This window comes from Netta rufina (genome assembly GCF_964035555.1).
Source record: "Netta rufina genome assembly, chromosome: 25".
Lineage (NCBI taxonomy): Eukaryota > Metazoa > Chordata > Aves > Anseriformes > Anatidae > Netta > Netta rufina.
In genome coordinates, this window is record NC_140149.1 from 1,475,751 (window position 1) to 1,491,373 (window position 15,623).

The 15,623-nt window shown below is 46.8% G+C and overlaps 1 protein-coding gene across 3 annotated transcripts in view; it reads left to right on the forward strand.

Annotated features, from left to right (window-relative positions):
• The first annotated feature begins 490 nt into the window (after positions 1 to 490).
• FLI1 (Fli-1 proto-oncogene, ETS transcription factor) overlaps positions 491 to 15,623 on the forward strand; it is an 88,784-nt gene continuing 73,651 nt past the window's right edge. The window contains exons 1-2 of one of the 3 annotated variants that reach the window (XM_084301565.1): positions 491 to 587; positions 2,463 to 2,571. In XM_084301565.1, coding sequence (XP_084157691.1) covers positions 2,506 to 2,571 — 66 coding nt within the window. In that variant the 5' untranslated portion in view covers positions 491 to 587; positions 2,463 to 2,505. Of the gene's footprint in view, positions 588 to 2,462; positions 2,572 to 12,955; positions 13,174 to 15,623 lie in introns of those variants that run through there. The other 2 variants (XM_084301567.1, XM_084301566.1) reach the window with 2 other exon arrangements.

Below are 15,623 nucleotides of genomic sequence, written 5' to 3' on the forward strand. Positions count from 1 at the left end.
TAAGAGTCAGAAAAAAATCCCAAAGTAAGGAACGATGATTTTAAAACGGATATTTGAAACTTCCTTATTTTAAAAGGGGATTTAAAGTAGCACTTGAGCTCCACTCAGCGTCTCTTTTCGGCTTGACTCCTCAGCAATATTTTTTTAAGAAAGTTGTGAATTTTTTTTCTTTCTCTTTTTTTTTTTTTTTTTCCTTCTTTAAAGTTGCGAGTAGCGCCAGACAGGCTCACTGGGCGAAGATGTCACATAGCCGTGATTAATCTGAGGGAGCAGCTGAAATATTGATAAGGGGAAAACGGAAATCAAATGAAAAGTAGAGGGCACAGAAGAGAGGGAAAGGAAAGCACGTCCTGGAGCTGCGAGCACTGCAGAAGCCCCCTGAGGAAATGCCTGGTTGATGCAGCCTGTCTGGATGGGCTGGGAATTTTAACTTCAGCACTGCTTTGGATCTAACAAGTTTAATCTCTCCTTTGCAAAACTGCAGCGGCAGGGTAGTAATCCACAGCTGGTGGGGAGTTTTATTTTTGGTCTCAACCTGGATCTTTACAAACTGGTCTGCCACTGGTTGAGGGGAAAGGGTAAAAAAGGTGAGTCATTTAAATCCTAGTAATAAGAATAAGCGAGAGGTGAATCTAAAAGTGCTTTGAGGCCCTTTTATATTTCGGCTGATGCTGGCTGGGCAATGTGATTGATAAATAATCCACAGCAGACTTCTTAAGGCTGGTTCCAAATATGCAGATGTATTTATTTATATGAACATGTGTAATTATAAGAGGGAGGTAAGCGGGGGTGGGGGAACGCTAATCAGGGGCAAAGAGGGGAGCAGGGGAACTCGATATGTGAATCCTTGACCCTAGAAAATTTACTGACTAAGGAAAATTACCTTGTCCCTCAACTCTATCTACCCCCACCCCCCATTGCAAGTTCAGAAGCAAAAGAAACTGGAATGTGTTAGGAAGGAGGACGACAAAAAAAAAAAAAAAAAAAAAAAAAAAAAAAAAACTACTTATCAGAAACACATTGTCGATTTTATAATCAGTTGCCCTTCTGTGCCAGCTGGCCGCCTAATAAATGCTTTAAAAAACAATAAAAGGGGCATACGTGCAGATAGAGAGCTTTTATTTTCCCGAGTTGTTGGGCTGTTTTTGTGTGTGCGCGTGTTTTTTTTTTTCTTCCCCCTTCCTTTCTCTGTGCTTGTAACTCACAGATGTTTCATAGCAAGGCACCGGCGGGCACGGGGACGCTTCCCCGGCTGCCGGGCACAGCCGGCGGAGCAGCGGGGCCGCGGCACGGGCAGAGCAGAGCCAGGCCCCCGCAGCGTGTCCCGAGCACTGCGAGGCGTGCTGACCGCTCCTGCGCAGCTTCACGCGTGGTTCTGATCCTGTAGCATAACGCCGGCAGTAAACTGGGGATAAATTCGTGTCTTCTCCCCCACACGCCCCGGGAAAACGGGAGCGTCAGAGCAGCAGCACTAACGAGCTGCATACTAAGGGGGAGGGCGTGCTTTTAAACGATGCACTAATTGCAGTAAGCTAATCGTTTTCGGGCGCTTTCCAAGGGGACTACAGATCCTGAGAGAAGCGGGTAGAAAAAAATAGTTGTCAGACCTGTTAGTGACTACAGATTTATTTTCCCACACACCATTAAGTTTCTCACAATTGTTGTTAATCTCTGCATCTCTGTCGTGGTGACTTGGGGGGCCGGGGGAGAGGCAAAAAACCTGTTCATCGGGAGATCATCAAGTCTTAGAAATACAGAAAAACAGATGCACCTCGTTGATGCAAGCCTGAGATAAAGCTCCGCTGCGTTTGAGGAACGGCACTATCCAAAACAGAAAGGCTGAGATTGACAACCCTGGGCTTTTTATTGCTATTTGGAATGATACTTCCGTTTGCTATTTTTTAAATTTATTGTTTAATTATTATTGGTGAGAAAGGTTCTTTAAATCAATAGAGGCCGGCAGGCTAATGGCTCGGAATGGTTTCAATGAGTCACGAAAGGCAACTGCCCTTCATTTAGCCAAGTGAAACCCTTGGATACAAGTCAATAGGGTTAACTAGTCTCGACATGAAAACATGAGTATTTCAGCTGGCTTTTAATTGTTGGCTAAGAAATTCAGTTAATCAAATGTCAAACGTTTCCCTCTGTTCTCGTCAAAAGTGAAGAAGGCTCTTTTCCTGAGGGGGTGAAAAACCCAAATGCAAAAACAAACAAACTGTTGTTAAAACGCAGAAATAAAACCCTTCTTTATGAAGTCCTGTATATTACTTAACGTTTAGTTACTGTGGTGGACGTTTTTTCTGTGCCCTTTCTTTAAAGGGTACGCATAAATACCTGATGACTTTTCTTTAAATTTTATTATTTATTATTATTTAATTGTTTATTATTTTTAAAACGTTTTGGTTTTGCTATACTTAATATTTATATATATGTATGTGATTTTATTTTTCTTTTAATTTCAGGTCAAGTTTAAGACCTTTAAAGATATCTGTTAAACAAGTAAGGATGTTTCAGACTGTGCCAGACACTTCGTCTTACGTCAAGGTAAGACATGACAGCATCTTTAAACAGGTAATGTCAAAAATTACAATCCTTAAAAATTTGTAGTAGTTTGTATTAGTTGAAAGTCTCATTCCCATTCTCACTGAACTTAGCAGGAAAAAAAAAAAAATCTTTTACTTTCTGTGGGAGAGGGGTTAGTGTCTGAAGTATCACAGTTATAGTTCTGGAAATATGCAGGGCTGAGTCAAAAGTTGAATCATCAGGAAGTAACAATATGTTAAAGTGGTCTTGCCTTTTATAAATTATTGATGCTTGGTTTGGTGGATTATACTATAACTACTATTATAGTGAGAGTGTCCTGAATTTCATTATAGTAGTGGTTTCTTACTCTGAAGCCAATATGATAGCAGCAGCGTGCTACCAATATCGTATCATAGTGGTTTCTTAATTTGGTTTCCAATTTTCTGATTTCCTAGATACCATTTAGTTTTGAACCAAAGCTAAATTTAATTTAATATCTGTCTATTCCTCTGCTGCGCCAGCCACTGAATTCAATATGCAAGATGATATGAAATGTTTTGGTTTTGAAAGGTACATTTCTAAATGGATTTAGAGGGGGGAAATATTTAATGATCTGAAGCAAAACATCTCTTTCAGTTACTGAAGAAATGAATTGTCACAACACTTTGTAATTCTGGCATTTCTTCCACAATATTACTTATGTTTTTCCTTGAGCAATTCTTCCATACCATTCAGTAGGCAAATTGACTTCAATTGGTTTTACTGGTGATGGCTAATGTCAGATACTACTAGATGTTGCACTCTGAATAGCTGATCATCTATGTACATTTTCTTAATTAAAAAGTGAATCTTAGAATGTATTTCAGTGTGCCGCTTCTGCCTCTTTCATAAGATTAAAACAAATTCCAAAGAAGAATTGGCACAGCCTTGTCCCTTTATAACTCAATCGAGTACTATATTATATTTGACATCATATAGTTTTTTTTCCACAACAGTTCCCAAGAATGTAAATAAACCAAGCCTGGGACATCTGGGTTACACGTTTAAGGCAAACCCTGCATGCAACAGCACTTAGAGAAAATCTAAAACACAAGCCTCTTCTCTCACAGGCTGAAGAAACACAGAAGGGTGTTAACTAGAGCTGGGTGGATAATTTGTAATGAATAATTTATTACAGGAATTCTCTCTCCCTCTCTCTCTCTCTCTCCCTTTCCCTTAGTCAATGATCCATGCGCCAATTGTGATTTTCATGTACCTACACATTATTGGAAGTGATTCCCTGAATGATTTCTGTATATATTCCCTAGGCCACAGATCATTTTGTGGGCAGTTTGTTAGAGGTATTAGTATTGGAAATGCAGCTTGGTGGGAGGGCTCCCAGGTCAAGTGGAATTACTTGTATTCCCCAATTGGGTGAACTTGTGGAGCTCTCTGGACCAGGTTTCTATAGGGAATTTTACTGGGAATGGTCAAGATTCCAGGTTCAGTTAATATTCCCCCAAATCACACTCATAGCTCAGTGTTTCAAGGAATGTTGATGATTTAATTTTGTTTATTAAATTCATGTAGCTTTGTACAAGATTCCAGAAGAACATAAACTCTGTGGAAAAGAAATGAAATTAAAGTCTCATGAAAGCAAATTCACTAAAAGTTCATGTAAAGAAATAAGTTAAGTAGTCTGTGCCTGGCTTTAGCAATAATTTCTCTTTGGAGTTCCTATGTGTGGGAAATGATCTTAGATGTGCTCTGTTTACAATGAAGACATGAAGGCTCTTTGACATCCTATATTATGGTATCATTGCCTTTTGTTGTGAGGCTAGATCCAGCTGCTGTTACAGTTAGTAGCAAGATTCCTTTTGAATTAAGTGGAACCAAGATGCAGGCCTAAATAATTTAACATTCCAATGGGATTGAGTGAGTCAGTCCGTAACTGTGTCAGGATAGCCTTCTCATTAAGTATAATCCTCCAGGCAAAGTGCTTGGACAAAGTTCTCTTCATGTAAGTATGTGTTTTATCTACCAGGAAGAACTTGTACGGCTGGACATACATGCAGCATTTCAGCAAGTGGAGGGATAAGTGAACAGTGTGATGCTGAGCTCTCTGCCTTTTATTACAACCCTTCGTCATCAGCTGCCATTATTTTGGGCAGGGGCCTTGTCTTTGGCATTTTGCCTGTAAAGCTTCATTCACACCAATGTCAATGGGGAAATTACTTGTTCCTCTGCTTAAAAAACTCAGCAGGATTTTGACAGAAGTCTCTTAGGACTGATCCAAAGTTCTCTGAAGACAAAGGAGATACCTCCCACAGACTTAGAGTTTCAAGTCGGGCAGTTCGATACCAGTGGTGCAAAAAGGTACTTTAAGGTCAGCGAAGTTGTTCTTAAAGGTTAGGAGATGCTTAAATACAGGAGAATTGGAGCCTTAAAAAACACAGGTCAGGTTGATCTTTGGCTCCTCTGAATTTGGTGACAGTTTCCACAGATGCCAGGGCACACAGAGCAATTCTGTGACTGGCTTACTTACTTGCAGAAGAGACAGGACTGCCTAATGATTGAGGCAGACAGTCAGGAAACACGGGTACAGATACAACCCTGCTGGGGTGGGCTTGGTGTTCCTGGGCAAGGCACTCCAACTCTTTGTTCCTCAATTCCTCCATCTTTAAAGTGTGGATGAAAGTGCTGTGCAAGAAGGAGGCACTGTTCAGTTTTTAGACAGCATCTGCCTTCTCTTTCCTGCTTCCCCTCACTCATCTTTGACAACTTGACAAGTCACGGTGAGCAAAAAGTTTAAAAAGTGAGAGATTAAGTTCCAAATCCTTCTCTTTTTCCATTTTTTTTTTCATGTTATTCCATCTACTGAGGGGGAAAAAAATTTTGCTTCTCTCACGGGAGGTAGGGACTCAGTATTTATTTATGACTTCCATGGAATCCCAGCTCATGGCATGGTACCTCCATCCTGCAGAAGAAAATCACAACTGGGAGCAGTGTCTTGTATAAAATGTCTTTAACAAGTGTATAACACATACATATAAGTGTTATGTTTATTCCATGCCTTGTGCAGAAGAAAGCCTCCTCTCTGTGTGTTGCAGATGAGAGGGGGTTGCTAGCAGGGTGTTCTCCAGAAGGCCTAGGAAGAACAGATCTACTGTCGTACCCCTGAGGTACAAAACAGCCTATGACTACCATCAGGTCACAATTTTTCTCACCAGGGTTTTTAAAATGCAGAAGTGTGAGGTAGGACAAAGATGCTGGAGGAGGAGGAGGTTCTGGATTTTAAAATGGTTTAACACGGATGGTTTGTGTTGAGTCATACTGGCAATGTTCAGCTTGCCAGTGTTGTAACCTTGATTTACGTCATAGGACATGTGGGTCTGCATCTACAGCACTGCCAAAAGATCCTATATAACTTCATGACAGCACTACTCATTCTCTCTTGTATCCCTTCTTGTATGGGCCTTAACACAATAAGGGAGTAGAAAATCATAAGTATAAAATTATTTATGATCATTTATGATTACTCATTTGTTCTACATCATGGATAAATTGTTTCTGTTCCTAAAAGCCGTTCTGGGACTTACTGATCTGCAAATAGTTAATAATCTACAGTATATCAGAGGGTCCTAATCTCATCTAAACATGAGTATTTGACTTTAGAGAATGAAACATGCAATATAATTGAGAAATTAAATTTTGAAAGACAGCACTGGAATCCTGACTGCAAGGGTATGGAAAGAGTTAGGACTATAAGCAAAGCAACATGACCTCTGCATGCTGCATTTTTAATTACCACTGCCACAAGCTACTCTGGGCCACAGCAGTCTTGACTCTCCTCCTGTGCTGCTGCCTGTGCTTTAATACGTGAGTAAAGACAGTGCAAGAATAATCTGGGGAGTCTTATTCTTTCGCTTTTCTTTTGCTCTTGGGCGACATCCAAACCCTTCTCCCCTCCTGGCATGGATAAGTCACTGCCTCTGTTCCTGGTGCCCCAGCGCTCAGTGCCCAGGTTCCTGCCAGGCGCCACCCGTGGGGACAGGGAAAGGCAAAGAAGTCATAGAAGAGGGCATTAGGGGTCCCTCCTCTTCTTGAATGTCTGCAAATTGTTGCTGGGGTGCAGGAATCCCCCTTCTCGCCCTCTTCACCTGAAAGACTCCCCCTTCCCCTGAGCTATCGCATCAGCGCCTCCTGCTTTTGTGCTCTCCTTTCCAGCCTTCCCCTTCCAAGGTGAACCTTGCTAGGGGTGATTTTTCCTGGGGTGTCCCGCATTAAAACACTGGATTCCCTTTGGCTGACCTGTGCAGAAAATGGTCTTCGGGCAGACCTCTGAATGGGAACGAAGACGGTCTTTTGTCCAGCCTCTCAGAGATGGGAAGAAGGAACCATCATGCAAGCGCAGGACTTCTCGCTTTAAAAATGGATTTCATGCAGACATAATGTTTGTGGTACCATACAAAGAAGCATATTCACGAAGGCAAAATGGTCTGGGTGGCTGGAAACAATATTTGGTTTGTTCTTGCTTTCCCTCTGCCTGGAAGTTTACAGAAGCCCCAACGATTTTTATTATTTTTTTTTTTTTTCTTGAAGGATAAAACAGCATGATTTTCTTTGGAGAGGGCAATGCGAAGGCCACTGACAAACCCTGACACGGCCGTGCTTTCCCTCCTACTGAAACAGTAGCAGCCAGAGGGCTGCTCCGGGCGCAGGTTGCAAGGAAAGAATCCCCCAGTATTTCGTGGGTGGATTTTTTTTTTTTTTTTTTTTTTCCCCCAGCAGAAATCTTGCGGCAGGGAGGATGCCTAATGCCTAACGGAGGGAAAGGCTCTGCAGAGGGACTCGTGCAGGGAATTAGCTGCGTCCCACAGGCACGCGTGGATGCTGGAGAGGCGGCTGCTGGCAGAAATCCGCAGCACACCTTTAAGAACATCTGGAGAGCTGAGCCTCGCGGAATAGGGGAAAGCAGAGACTTGACGGACTGTTTTTTCTTCCAGTTCAGGTAGATTTGTCCCTGCCGAGGGGATCCTTACCCTGCTTCTTTTCTTTGCAGTTCCAGCTTGACGTCCAGCCTGAGGCTGCGGTCAGCTCTTAAGTCTTGCTCACCCCGAGTGATGATTAATCCGCACATACACCGAATCGTTCTCCTTTTTTGAGGCAGAAACGCCGTTAAGTTGTTAGACTTTAGCAAGTCTTTGATTAATGCGTCCTGACAACTCGCTACTTAAGGATTTAGCTCTAGTTTGCACCCACCTCTCTGCTTTAAAGGGAAAAAAAACCCTTCCATTTCCCGGTGCCTGGCAAATCCTGCCCGACTTTTACCCGTGGTGAAGGCAAGCCCTGCGTGGGCAGGACTGGCATTGTTTCTTCCCCTCTTTGCCCTCAAGACACAATTGGATTGAAGTCGAAACGTCGTTTCTCCTGGAAATGTAGCACGTTGCTCCTTTCTAAAACAAACCAGGCTGTCGGGCTCAGGGGACAAGATTTTACACTCGGTGACTCCCGCCCCGCCAGACACCAGCATTCAAGCAGCCGCCCCCCCTCCAGCTCTGTGACCTCCTAATGGCTCCATTCTTTCACAATTTACAGCAAAACGCTCCCCACCAATATGCTGGGTCCGGTGGATTTTGTATTCTAGCCTTTCGCGTGCTTTCCCAACCTTGTGTTTAGAAATAATGGGGAGGTGTGGAGGGGAAAGGGGAGCAAAACGGGAAGAAAAAGAAAGTGAATGCTAAGGGGGAAAAATGCTTTAAATCTTTCCTGCAAATCTCCAAATATATGAAGTCTGAGGAACAAATTCAAAGCAGGCACGGACGCCTGAAGAGAAGTTAGAGAGAAATATTCTGTTCCATTCAAGCGCATCAAGGGTCTAGCTGAAGTCTTGTTTGGCTAAGGTCAGACGAGACTGGGTTCTCCAATAAAAATAAATCTCAAATTAATTATGGCCTCAAGCGAGGGGCCAGACGTTTGGAGCTAGTGCACTGCCGTCTGTTTTTTTGGCCTTCAGTATTTTTGTTTTTTTGTGCTTAGCTTTTCAATAATTGCGGGATGGGGGAGGAAGGGAGGGCGGGGGCTGTTTTACTGGGACATGGAGCTCAAATAAAACTAGCCAGGACACTGCTTACCCACTCTACGCGTAATTGCGATGCAGCTTCAAAGCTACTGCATCTTCTCCCCGCTACTTTTAAGACATTATGTTTTACTTAACGCTGATTAGCAGTGAATAACTTTCCGGCGTCAAGTTCCCAAATCCCATGGGCTGTTGCTGTGGACCAAGAGGCAGCAGGGACCCGATCCTTCACTTGTAGGGCTGGAAAACTACTGATTCCTCTTTATTGCTGTAGCTGAGAAGCAGAGGTTTGCCCAATTAGTTTAGTTTAAAGTGGGATTCGTTTCTGGGGATCAAATCCCAGGGCTGTAGTTTGGGCTTTTTGCTTGTAAGAATGTGGGTTTAGAAAATAAACAAAACACGTTGCGTTTTTCATTCTGCAATGCAGTCGGTGCCAGAGGAAACTCAGACCAGGAAACTTTAAACATTCGCTGAAGCCGGTGGAGACTTTCCCTCTGGTACAGACTGCAGCGGGACAGATGCTGGCCTCTGCAAGTACAGCTCCGGGCGAAGGAGGAGGGCAACCACCGTGACTACATTTATAGAGAACAGTATATATAAAAAGGTTTATATATTATATATCCGATATACCTAGCATAAGGAATGTCAGTACACGTAGAGAGAAGTTGGGGAAAAAAAAAAAAAAGAGGATCCTGACCGGACTTTGCAGTGACCAAGGCCGGGCATGGGAGGCTGGGGGAGCGGGCCCAGCTGATGCTGCTGGGGAAGGAGGGCGAAACAAGCCACCCCCTCCTCCGAAAAGAATATTTCTAACCTGCAGCTGAGGCCCGATAAGGTTTTCTTTATGCCTATTCCTATGGAATAATTAGATGGTTTTAACTAGAAAATGATGAGCACTAATCCCGCGTGAATTATTGGCAGAAAATGCGCATCTCTGGGGTTATGTACTCCCGCGAAAGACTGGCAGTGAACTACACGGAGAGGTTAACCCATTTGATGCTGGATGTGAGATAGCCTTGGCTCCCTCCGGTATGGCCTTATTAATTTCAGTGGGATCTCACCAAACCCGGCTTTTTCACCTTCTCTGTGTGAGGCTGCAGTCGGCGTAACTCAATTATAAGGACGAAGAGAGGAGGCTGGGGGCATGCCAGGCGCTTGAGATCAGTATTGAAACAATTAAAAACTCCGGACGAGAATTTCGTTTCATTCATAAGCACAGTTAAAAAATAATAATCGAGGAGCAACTGATTTCTACCAGCCTGTCCCAATGTAAGCATTTGAAATCTTCCGTGGTTGCCAAGATCAAATGGTTTTCCAGATGTCTGGTGGTAACCACATTAAACGGCTCACAATTCCTTTGCTGTACATACATATGCATCCAAAAGCGGAGCATCAGCTGCGTTTCCCTGCCAGGTCTCACTCGCCCGGCTCTGCCCCTCAGCAGTCGCCGGCTGATCACCTAGCGTGGTTCAGAGCCTGGCGCACGGAGTTTTATTTTAGGAATATTGCAGCCTTTCCCCAAAAGTTTGAGATAACTTCAAGGTTTTTTGTTTTGTTTTGTTTTTAAAGGGGGTGGGAGATGAAGCAAAAGCTCTATTCTTATATTATTTGGGAGGCGAATAGCAGATTGTTCAGCTTGTCTGTTACAGCGTTCAACAACTTCGCTCGCCACCTGATCTCTTGGACTTTTCACAAATCTTTTGTGAGACCAAACGCAAGAGGTAAAGCAGGGAACACCCCGATGGGTCCAGTCTAGGTGACCCAACTGGCTTCATTCTGAGGCATCCTCAGACATGCAAAATAAGTCCCTGGGGGTCCTGGTGCCCGTCTGGCAATAAAATGCGAAGTCGGGCTCCTAAAATACCCCTAGGTGGGACGGAGGGGTCTGCCCGACATCCGCCGCTCTCTGGGAGCACCGGGAGCGACGGCGGGCGCTGCGCTGGGTCCCGCAGCGGGCGGTGGGAGGCAGGATGCCGGACTCCTCGCCGACCCCGCACCTCCAGGTGGTTTCTGGCTGCGGCTCTCAGCTCCCCGCCTCTCCCAGCCCGAGAGAGACCTGCCGGGCACGCAGCCCACGAACAAAACGCCCCGCGAGGTCCGCGGAGGACGGAGGCTCCTTTCCACGGTGTTTCCCTTCGCGGTTAGGATGCTCAGCCTGTCCTTTCCCTCACCCCCCAGCCCACTTTTTTTCGGGGCTGGTGGAGAGCGCTGTCTAGAGAGGAAATCATTTGGGTTTTGAAAGGATGCGTTTCACTCTTCCCTTTAACCTCTTGCTTTTCTGGTTGCTGCAGCCATGTGGTGAGGCTGAAGGGGGAGTGGAGAAGAGAGTGGCTGAGGGGGGGAGAGAGCGGGGAGGGAAAGAGAGAAAGAGTAACGGGGACAGCAAAGGGTTAAGCGTGATTTCTTTAATTGAACTCCAGTTCTTGTGGCCCTAGGCAAGGGGGGACCTGACCCCGCTAGCAGCATCCAGATGTGCTGCTCCCCGGGGACCCCGCGCAGCCCCCTGCCTTGTGAACCGGCGGGGGAGGAGCGGGGGGGCCCGGGCTGTCCCCTCTGCCCCCCTCTGCCTTCACCTCCCGGCTGCAGGCGGCCTCAGTCGCTGGCAAGCAGCAAGCAGAAAGCTCCAGGTCTGGTCACGTTCAGCCCCGTGTCTGCATCTGAACTCCCAAATTGTAGCTGAATTGATGAGGCTAATTTCGGAGGAGGGGGGAGGGCGGGGAGGGAGGGGCAAGGGGAATCTACGGCTCTCTCCTGCCAGCTTCGGGCTTGGAGAAATAAAGTATTAATAAGGCATCCCTGCCGCAGCCGAGTAGAAACACTAGTGGCATTATTGAATTTCCCTTTTGGAAGGGGCGGGTGCAGAATAACTTTGGATATAATTTTGATTGCCCCCCCACCCCGCCCCGTGGTTGGACTAAAGACGGGGGGAAACAAAAAGCCTGGACACAGCTGGCACTGGACAAGGTAATGCTCTCCACCGAGAGATCTGACGTTCAGGAGTGCCCTCCTGCCTTGACACTTTCTTTCTTGGCTTCACCCTCCCTATTTTACACCCTCTGTGCTTCTCCTCGGGCTGCAGCGGTTTGCAGAAGTGGGGAATAAAGGACGCCCAGAGCGTTGCATGATGTGTTCCGCTGCTCGCTGCTTGTTATTTTTGCAGGGGGGGAAGTGGAGCTGGACAGGCGCGTATTGTCTCCTTTCCTCGGGTCCTTGGGAGGGTTTTAGCCTTGTCCGGAAAAAGGAAAGCGCGTTTCTTTTCTGGCGATCGCTCCCGTTTGAATGAAAGGCAGAATCGCACGTCAGGGCTCGCCAGGTCGAAAAAGATTTAAAGGCTGGTGTGTTGGGTCGGTTTTACTGCAGTGCCCATTCTTACACGAAATTTCAGGTGTTCTGACAATTATTTTTTTTACTTTTTTTTTTTTTAAAATTATTTCTTCTTCTTCTTCTTTTGTTTTTCTTCTCTGAGTGGGGTTTTAACAGCTTAGCAAGGAACTGGTGTTAAGAGAGGAGGCTGGAAAAGGTGCTCCCAGCCCCCGAAATAAATGGATGGGGACCCGTTGATCTGAGGTCTGTGTGATTAGGAACCCCTATATCCCAGCCGTGAGATGACTGAGAGTGAAGGGGACAGGGGTGAAAGTGGACAAGAGCTTCCACTTTCCTGCAGTCCCATTTCCAGCGTGGCTTTAATTGCTGGAGTCATTTGTCTGTCCTGCATTACTGCACTCACCGTTCCTTTCTGGCAGGAACGGACCCCGGCTCACGCTCCTTTCTGCGAGCCCTGCCTTGGGCGGGCGTGAAGAGGGGCCACGTTATGTTTTAAATACCTTTTAATCGTCAGGCTCTTCTTTTTCTTTCTTTCTTTCTTTCTCTCCTTTCTCTCTCTCTTTTTTTTTTTTTTTTTTTCTCTCACCCTGCGTGCTCCGACTGAATTGTATTTACTGTTTTCTTCCCTTCATTTTTGCCTGTGACTGGAAAACGCATTAATAAAAAAATCTGTGGGAAGAGACGGAAATTCAGTGAGTCAGGCTAAAGCTGTTCCAGCCAAAAGAAAAAAAAAATGGCAAAAAACATGTTAAACTAAACTGTGGGATGACACAGTGCTCACTAATACGGGCTGGGGTGCAAGGCAAGGTCTCCGTCGTGCTGGCTGCGCTAGCGACAAACAAGAGCTGACAGAGGTAGCTATTGTTCTGCCCCTTCTTATCTAAATGGAGCAAATATCCTGTATGTAAAATATATATATTTTGATCAAGAAGGCAGGACCAGCGGAGAGACGAAAGTTTCCTCCTCGAGTGACTTCACTTCCCAAAATTAGCAGAAAAAACGTTTCATCCGGTTAACTGTCTCTTTTTCGCTCTGCTGCAACAACCAAAGTCAAAAAAAAGAGAGGCAGAGAGAGCGAGGGAGGGAGAGGGAGAGAGCCGGAGAGGGGATAAGCGGAGGAAAGTAAAATCACTGGGAGGACAGAGAAAAGTGAAAGAGGGAGAAGAATAACGACTTCAGGAGGCTTCGGTTGCAGGCTAAACCGGGTCAATGTGTGGAATATTGCTGGTACCGGCTGGAAGTTATTCTAGATGGACGGCACTATTAAGGTAAGGGCTGCAGGGGCCGGGGGCCAGCTCCGGCCGGGCCCCCTCCTCCCGCCCTGCCGACCGGGACTCTCCCACCCTCCCGGGGCTCTCCCACCCTCCCTTCCCTCCACTCCCTCCCCTTCTTCCCTCCGTCCCCTCCCCGGGGCTCGGGGGCTCCGCGGCGGGGCTCGGAGGGCCCCCGGGAGCTGCCCGGCTCGGCGAACCCGCAGTGACAGCTCCTGGCTCCGGGCTGCCAGCCCCCGGGGCCGCCGGGCGCCGCCAGGGGGGCGGCTGGGGCCGGCGGGGCTCGGAGCTGCCTGCCCCTGGCGGTTCCATGTCAGCCGGCTCTGATTTCCTCGCCTGGCCCTGCCCGAAGCGCGCTGCTGGGTCTGCTGGTGTGTTGCCTCCAGCAGTTTTGGGGGGAGAGCGAGGGACCGGGCGGTTTGGAGGGGAAACATCACCCTAGCTTGGGGCGAGGCAGCGGGAAGGGGAAGCAAAGAGTGTGGCAAAAAAACCACGAACATAACCAACCTCTGGTGGCCTTGAGCAAGCGAGGACTCTGCTGGCACGCTGCTGAGAATGGTTCCCCCTCCCTTTACCCCCACCAAACCGGCTGGTCCTCCAGCCTTTGCAAAGATGAACCCAGCCTTCGCCAAGTCCCTCGAGGTGCTGTTTCCCAAAGCCCAGGCAGCAGCGGGTTCACTTTCTTGCTTTGGGGGGCCCTTGTGCAATTCGTACGGGCTCTTCTTGAGGGAGCGCTGTAGTGCAGGGCAGCTCAAACAGAGCAGCCTTGGAGCGAGAGACTCTGTGGGTGTGTTTGGGTTGGAGGATTTCGAAAGATGCCTATCGCCTGGGTGGGGTGTTGATCTCTTCTTAAAAGTCTTTTTTTTTTTTTTTTTTTTTTTTTTTTTTTTTTTTTGCTGACCTGGGGAGAAAGAAGCTGCAAACTGGCAGGAACTGAAACTTTCTCCTTTACATTTCAGCTTGTGACAAGTGCACTGTTTGGAAGGGTCTCAAGAGAAAGGGGGAGGGAAGGAGATGGGTAGGAAGAGAATATGGAAAGAGGAAAGAAAGAGGGAATGAAAGGGGAAACGTCAGAAAGGAGGAAAGAAAGCAGGAACGTTGAAAGCACAAAATTTGAGGTATGGCAGGAATAAGGCACATCTCCCTTACCACCTCTTCAGCTTTGTAACAAAAGTAACCCAGTCCTCATTCAGGACATGCTTAGAGCACCGCAACCTTCTTTGATTTGTGGCGTCCTAAATATTGCACAGTGAAAGTGCGGAAATTTCCCATCTGCATGTTTGCTGTGGTGCACACATGGACCCGCTTTTCTTCGCATGCCACAAGCCCCCCTGCAGCATCCTCTGAAAGGTGCTGATGTGTTGCCATGGCCCAGGTAGCCCATGGTGCCTACTGGGAGCTCCTCCTCTCCCCTGTCACCCTGCGTGGCAAAGTGGTGTCGCTGTCACCCCCAGCCCCCTGCTCTGGAGATGAGGAACTGCGATGCTTTGCAGCTAGGACCGCAGTCGTGCTGGGGAGGCTGTGGTGAAAGGAGGAACTCAGCCGCATCCTGGGTCACTGCCCCAGCTCCTGGATCTGCCCACTGACAGCTGAGCAGCCTTTTGTTATGTATTGCTGCTCCACTTGTAGTCCAGAAAGCATTTGGCTGTTTGAGCTAAGAGAGGTGGGATCCTGGTGCACTGGAATCTCATCTTGGGTCCACTGAGCAACCCCAGGATCATTGGCAACTTGCTGCAGATCCCTGTCTCCTGTTGAGCTCCTCCTGTAACTTACCACTTCTCTGCACTTTGCACAAGTGGTTGAAAGCTCCGGTAGTGTCCTCAGGATTATAGGAGATTTCTTGCAAATTTTCTTGCTGGGGAGGAATGAGTGGTTTCCAGGGAGTGTCAGACCCATGCACGGGCAGATTTGCTGCAATTTACCACTGAAAGGAAGGGGTTAGGCCACCTTGCCTGAGTTCTCTCAGGTGAAGGGCAATGAGAGAGGATGTGGCTTGAGATGCTTCAATGTTTTTAATGTGCTGAGCTCTCTATATAATCTGTGCCTTGGGGTAGACTTGCTAAATTCTAGGACATAGTAAACAAACCTGTACTGTATTCAGGAGACAGCAATTTAGAAGCAATCGTACCCTTCAGGTACCTCTTCTGAAGGCTGTAAGCACTGCTTTCTCTCAAAGCTGTGCACTCCAGTTGGTAAATAATATGGCAGAAAAGATGCACATAGATGACAAAGATGGCAAGAAAAACAGAGGAAAAGGTTCTTTTGTTATTTAGATCAAGAGCGGGCTGAGGGGGCAGATGAAATTGTGTGCAGATGTGGTTCAGAAGTACTTCACCCATGAACCGAAGTATACCTGGCTGTGTAGAAGGCAGTGCTGTGCAGCCCTGATCAGAAATGTTCAAGGGGTACACCTTGCAGCTGATTGCCTTCCTGAGCAGCGTGAACAT